This window comes from Limulus polyphemus, unplaced genomic scaffold (genome assembly GCF_000517525.1).
Source record: "Limulus polyphemus unplaced genomic scaffold, Limulus_polyphemus-2.1.2 Scaffold8546, whole genome shotgun sequence".
Taxonomy (NCBI): domain Eukaryota; kingdom Metazoa; phylum Arthropoda; class Merostomata; order Xiphosura; family Limulidae; genus Limulus; species Limulus polyphemus.
In genome coordinates this window covers 10,527-17,944 of record NW_013674156.1, presented here as the reverse complement: position 1 = coordinate 17,944, position 7,418 = coordinate 10,527, and the positions used below count along the sequence as shown (strand labels likewise).

The 7,418-nt window shown below is 34.5% G+C and overlaps 1 protein-coding gene across 1 annotated transcript in view; it reads left to right on the top strand.

The window, feature by feature from the left end:
* The first annotated feature begins 2,680 nt into the window (after positions 1-2,680).
* LOC106475416 (ecdysone receptor-like) overlaps positions 2,681-7,418 on the top strand; it is an 11,284-nt gene continuing 6,546 nt past the window's right edge. Inside the window, exons 1-3 of the mRNA XM_013936100.2 lie at positions 2,681-2,870; positions 5,042-5,182; positions 5,893-6,185. Of these exons, the coding sequence (XP_013791554.1) occupies positions 2,702-2,870; positions 5,042-5,182; positions 5,893-6,185 (603 nt within the window). The 5' untranslated portion in view covers positions 2,681-2,701. The remainder of the gene's footprint in view (positions 2,871-5,041; positions 5,183-5,892; positions 6,186-7,418) is intronic.

Here is a 7,418-nt window from a genome sequence, read left to right as displayed (position 1 = left end):
TACCAACTTGGGCTACTTGTAGGTGAGCCAACAGAATCCACTACCAACTTGGGCTACTTGTAGGTAAGTCAACAGAAACCACTATCAACTTGGGCTACTTTCACTGTCTCTTATAGCATACCCATAAACCCAAAGTACAAACCATGTTTTTGAAGAAACTGGCCATAAACCAGGAACCTAAGATTTAGTCCAACCACACAAATCACTTGTAATACGTACGACTTTGCATTAAAATTTACAGTAATTCAGTTTAAATCTAGCGATACCTTTAGTAGAGTTCACATTAAAACATTACAGTAATTCAGTTTTAAACCAGTGATACCTTTTGTAGAGTTCACATTAAAACATTACAGTAATTCAGTTTAAATCTAGTGATACCTTTAGTAGAGTGATCTGATCCTCTCGTAGTAAAGAATCAAACCAAGGAACACGTTTCGAAAACTCCACAATTAGTTGAACTGTTAGTATTGTAATCTCAGTAATGTGTTGAAACCTTTGAAGTTCGTCTTCCTCACTGTCACCTGTCGGAAATGTCTATCAGGAATAAAAAGAAACTTATATTAAATAATAATTATTTGAGTATAAGCAGTTTAAATGTAGACACAAATATATATATATGATATTCCACTTTGAATTTAAATTCAATATTGTTGTAAGCTATATTTTCAATGTTTTACTTTAGACGTTAGCTGGTGGGCCCATGATGTTAATAGGTTAAACTTGTTACAGTAAACCAAGTAAATAATAATAACTACTTAGTTATACTGCAGCAGATACTCCAGTACATCAGCCCTTGGTGTAGTATTCGAAACAAAACAATCGTTAAACATGAGTAATGTTTTCATTTTTAATAGCTGGCAGCGAGCTGCTGAGTTCGTGTTGTAACTTTATTAGTCCCTTGAAAGAAATGGGATTAAAACATACACGAACGAAGGATAGTGTCGTTAGATTCAAGGGTTGTATTCTACTTTTCAAGAGCTTCTCTTTGGTGCTATTTTCTGCTCTACAGAATATTATTCCGTAGTTGGCGATTCTTATCCAACATCTAACATATGTGTGAAACGATACAGGTTTGGGTGTCTTTAAGCACAAACCTACACAATTCGTCATCTATGTTTAACCCATCGCGGGTATCGAAACCCAGTTTTTGGTGTTGAAAGCCCCGAGACTTGTCGCTGAGTCACCGCTGTTGTGTTGAATGTAAAAGAACTACGAGATTTATTTACTTCATAACTCTCACTTAGAGTAAACGATTACACCTATAGGTAGTTTCTATTAGTCATGCAGCGCCAGTGGCGTTTATATAAATAGGTTAGCTTCGTGTCATGCAGCCATCAACAAACACGTGAAAGAACATTTCCGGTCTACTCTGCACGGTTTTTCCAGAAAATAATCATTCACTCCCAGACACCACTAAAACAATTTCAGGAAGTCCAAAAATAAACAAGAAATCGATCAGCCCAGAGCGGGGCGAAGAGAATTTTAAATTTCTGAACACCCCTGGTTTTAAACCGAGAAACCTACTAATTGAAGACGAGTAACATCAAGGGCCCGTCTTACCCACCTCGTATAGACTCGTTTGTAAGATACATAAAATTAACGCTTTCGGAATCCGGAGCGTACTTGTTGTACAATTGAAAATGGTTAAAAGCCCAGACAAGAACTGGGCCTGCGAGACAGTTTTTGAAGCTCTCTATTAACACCGTTACACACCTCGCGAGACAGTTTTTGAGGCTCTCTGTTAACACCGTTACACACCTCTGCTGTAATACCACACGAAACAATTGGAAGCATGACATTATGTTAGAATTCAGTGTATTTATAAAAGCGCTTTATGGAAACTCATAAAAAAATAACAATAAGAGATCAGCATAATAATGACACAAAATATTAAAGAACTAACAAAACGTAAAAAACGACTGATTTCAACAGGTCAAGCGTAACAAAATATTAAAGAATTAACAAAACGTAAAAAACGACTGATTTCAACAGGTCAAGCGTAACAAAATATTAAAGAATTAACAAAACGTAAAAAACGACTGATTTCAACAGGTCAAGCGTAACAAAATATTAAAAATTAACAAAACGTAAAAAACGACTGATTTCAACAGGTCAAGCGTAACAAAACGTAAAAAACGACTGATTTCAAAAGGTCAAGCGTAACATTTTGACCTGCCAGAACCAGCTGTCTCTGTATGTTTTATAATAATGTATTATCTTACTTACATAACAGTAGTAGGACAGACTGGGAGGGGATATTTGTACCCCATGAACTCTATAGGCCTAATTACACCACTGTACAGCACCATATCTCATGACATGAACTCTATAGGCCTAATTACACCACTGTACAGCACTATATCTCATGACATACCAATGACGTGGAGGGGGACATAGTTTATTTCTTTCAAGATAGATTGTGTAAAAATGTCATTAATAATCTGTGATACAAAGTTATATGTAATCTACACGGCATATATATTTTACTGTGTATGTGTAAACTAACTTTTTTTAAAGTTTTGAAACAAAAAAAAACACACATCATGAATAGCTGGATGCTTTCATTTTAAGATTACGATCCATAACCAATTAATCAATTTTTCAGTTCGTGGAAGACACCAAGCATAATGATAATGTTTTCACTGAACTCCATAGAACTTTATATTTCTTTTCTTTCTTATCTCTACCAGGGAAAGAGGAGATGAGCCCTCCATCTAGTGAGCTCAATGGATACTTTGTTGATAGCTACGCAGATAGCAAGAAGAAGAACAAGTTACCTGCTTCTCGCCATCAGGAGGAGCTCTGTTTAGTGTGTGAAGATCGAGCATCAGGGTACCACTATAACGCCCTTACCTGTGAAGGGTGCAAAGGTACTTTTATCCATAGCAGCCTAGATCATGTTTAAATCACATTATTGACTATCACATGTATTTTGGGTAATCCTGCTACACACAGAACTTAAATACCATCAGTGTAAGATTGTTACTTTATTAAGATCAGACTTTTCAAGCTATTGTACTTGTTTTAAAAATTTAGTTTTCGTCACTCGAGGATAGAAACTGAGAAGTAATATAGAACAACTTTGTATTTTTGTGGTTTTATTGGTATTATGAAATCAATAATTTGAATTTGTCACGTGGAAATATCATAAAGTCTCTCAACTTTCCATCAGGACATACGAAAAACACCAAAGAATAAAAGTATAGTGAGGTTTAAGTATGTAGAGTCTCACATCTTACAAAAACAAGAGGGAATCTTCAATGGCCGCGGCACTTGAAATTCTTTTAGGCAGGATTAGAGTAAATTAATCTACGAGACCTTTTTTTCGTATTTATTAGCTATATATTTGTGCACGAGCAATACCAAACGTGGGGCGCTCGTATCCCGATTCGATTTTATTACTCATTAGGATCTCTACCAGCTTACCCTCAGATTGAATTTTTTTTTTAGGCAGAATTAGAGTAAATTAACCTTGGACGTGATCAAATACATCCAGTGAAAGGGGTTGACCTCCCGAGTCCAAAACTGTAATTAGATCTCAAATCGGTCAAGAGATGGCGGAGCTTTTAGCTAAAAATTTGTACTTGGAAAAACTCGGATCCATTCTGTGAGCCGCTATGCCGCGACTAATAACACAAAAAATAATGTTATTACACTCTTAATATATATATATATATGTGTGTGTGTGTGTGAAGTTTGATTTCACTACGAATATGAACTTGGATAGTGGAAGTTATTATCATATTATTCTCACACAAAACTTAAAACTTTAAGTTATTTAACTGTTCAGATCGAGAACGTGTTCTTCTCGTGTTGTTACGGTTTGTGAGCACCGTTGCGTTTCAATGTTTAAGTCATTAGTGATTACTGGAACATATCCAGTCAAGAACCTATGAACTAATATTGGGATTTGTTGAGAATGTTTGCCCTTACGTGAATTAATTAACTGGGCGAAGAAAAAACATGTATGAGGCGTGTTTAGCAAGCTACCGTTGTATGTGTGTATGGGTGAAATAATCTAACTTAAATGGTCAAACCTTAGGTATAGGTTGAAATTATTGTGTTAACACGTTTACTTAAATGTATAGCAATATATAGGTTTACTCTATAATATTACCAGTTATGATTTATATTCTAACTATATGTAAGTAAACACACGCGCATATATATATATATGATTTCACATATAGCTAAGTTAAAGAGTTATATACTTGTGTGTGTGGTTGAGGTTGGGAATCGTATAAGTGTAGAAATGTAGGGTGTCTATTTCTACTACAAGGTTATTGTAACACCTGTAACTGACTCCCCTCTACTACAAGGTTATTGTAACACCTGTAACCGACTCCCCTCTACTACAAGGTTATTGTAACACCTGTAACCGACTCCCCTCTACTACAAGGTTATTGTAACACCTGTAACTGACTCCTCTCTACTACAAGGTTATTGTAACACCTGTAACTGACTCCTCTCTACTACAAGGTTATTGTAACACCTGTAACTGACTCCCCTCTACTACAAGGTTATTGTGACACCTGTAACTGACTCCCCTCTACTACAAGGTTATTGTAACACCTGTAACTGACAATGAAAGGCAGTAGGAGTTGAGACGTTGTGGGTCTAAGCACTCAACTTCTAATTTGATTTTTCCGTAACGACTAACAAGTTTGACATTTGTGGTTGGATCATCTCTGATAGATGGAATATCCCCAATGTCTTTCAGTGCCATGACTACAGATTTTTACCGGTACGAGTTAAATGATAATGACAGGAATTGACCAATGGACTGCTTTCTTTTCACATAATACACTTCTCGGTGTTGGTTTTTTTCATCATTGTTAGACAGTGTTTATTTTATTGCCTCAATACTCTTAATATAATTTATACTAGTATTATATACTTACCTATATATATATATGTGTGTGTGTGTGTTATACCTACCTCGGCTCTTTTTCTTTTATATCAAAAACTTATTTTTACGGAGAACCTTTGTATAAATGTTACTGAGTAGCCTTAACCCTGGATCTGAATCCTTTATTTTCAGGTTTTTTTAGACGAAGCATCACACGAAATGCAGTCTACCAGTGCAAGTATGGTAATAACTGTGTAATTGATATGTACATGAGGCGGAAATGTCAAGAGTGTAGGTTAAAAAAATGTTTGAACGTTGGGATGCGGCCAGAATGTAAGTTAAAATGTGATTTTGTGACAAATTTTGTAGAACTATAATTTTATTTTTGTATGGCATGCAGCATTTTTGGTTAAAGTTTAATAAAAGCACTGTAAAAGTTACGTTTGTAAACAGTCTTCGTGTTATTTGATGATGTGTACACATGGCGGTAACTTGAAGCGATGATAGAACTAATACGAAAAAAACTACATCAAAGAAAAGAAGAAAAAGACAAGGTTTAATTTTTCATTAGGTTGCATGCACTTATAATTTCTATGCCTCTTGTATGGTGGCGCCACCAATTGTCGCTATTTCGAGTATCACCTTTTGAAAAAAAAAATGTTTAATTAATGCAACGAAACTATGTAAATAACATGATTTATACATGTGAATGTTTCCATGTCTGCGTCTATTTTGTACGTTTTAGTAGTTTTATTGTAATTAATGGTAGAAAAGATATATTACATACCTGACATCTGATATATTATTATTTACCATCACCTGATACATTTGATTTAAATGTATTTCAACTTACAGCAAAAGTTGCTAAGAAAGGCATATTTGATAGCACGCCAGTCATCTTACTTAGAGCATTAGGCTTAAATATAATTAGTATTTTTGTGTGACATTCACGTGGATCTATCACTTTTTTTCCGTAATAATATTAAATACATACACCAATTAAGATGTTTTTAGGTAATTTATTATTATTTTATATATATCAGGTGTGGTGCCCGAGCACCAGTGTGCCATCAAGCGGGAATCAAAGAAAATACAAAAAGAGAAAGATAAGCCTAACAGTACAACGAGAGACAGTGTTTGTGAAAAGAATGATAGAAGTAACCATGTGAAGCCGCTGGAACCCTCTCAGGAGGAGATAATTAACAAGCTAGTATTGTTTCAAGAAGAATTTGAATCTCCATCAGAAGAAGATTTGAAAAAGATTTCTGTAAGTTTTATAACGGTCACATTTTTGAAAATACAGAAGCGTGTCAAATTTGCCAGAAAATTCAGATTAGTAAATCCTAAATGAAATTGAAAGAAAAAAAAAAGAGATAATTGAATAAAACTTTTTTAACAAAGTTCGCGCACGTCGAGGGGGTTCATTAAACCCCACTATTATTTTGATGTAAACAAATTATACTTGGATAGTTATAGCGAAGCTGCTTATAATAGTTAATGTTTTCTACATAATCTACAGTCTTCTGATGAAGTATTAGCATTTTTTGGCTTGAAATAGTCGCATGCCCTCAGACCCCCGTAGTATTAGCATGGTGTTTGTGCCTTGTACAATGTGTGTTGACTTTTGATCTCACATATTAGGACCCCTCTTCTAAACATTCTGCGTACGGGCCTGTAGGTTAAAGTTCATCTTCAGATTTGATAATCATAATCTACATGGTATTTTAGTACATAAAACTATTGGTACAATATTAGCATAATCTATATAAATATAATAGTACTGTGTATTCTATGTCCATGTAACTACTTCGCAGGGTGTGAATGGATCTTCACCAAACTTGGTATGTAGGTTTATTGGGTCCATGGGGAGATACATGCAAACTTGCGGTTTCACATTTTATATTTTTCGGTTTTTTATAATTACATATAAGGGAAGCAACTTTTCAAGACCAAATATAACCTTTCATTAATCTTGAATTTACATAACTTCCGTCCAGGGGCTGGGTACTCCAGCTAGTTGATAACAGAAAACTGACTCAAAAATTTCATTTAAGAAATCGTATTCGGGTTTTGTAATGTTAGAGATGCATTGTTATATCGTGTTCTATTGTTGGGCGGATTCTTTTGGATTAGTTGATAAAATTAATGCCAAGTATACTGCTCATGTAACGATAACAAATTAATTTATTTCATCAATAACGTTTGCTACAGGCTACGTTCACTTTGATGCAAGTTGTAGGCCTAAGTTTACAAACTTTTCAGTACAAACTCAGCAAAACTACTGTAGGCCTAATACACTAACTAGTTTAGCTGATATTTCCTTGATTGATAACAAATGCTGACTAACTTACCGATATTGTGATAAGCTTAAAAAAGTACTAACTCTTAATGAATTACTTCGGTCTATCAATTGTTCTCAAACAACTATTTTATCATTATTTAATATATTTATACCCAACTCTTATTTCTACCAAAGTACAGGAAGTTTCTGAATTCTAGGACTATTTTTAATTTTATGAACATTCTTGATACATAAAGATTTATTATTTACATGGTTTATTGTATCAAG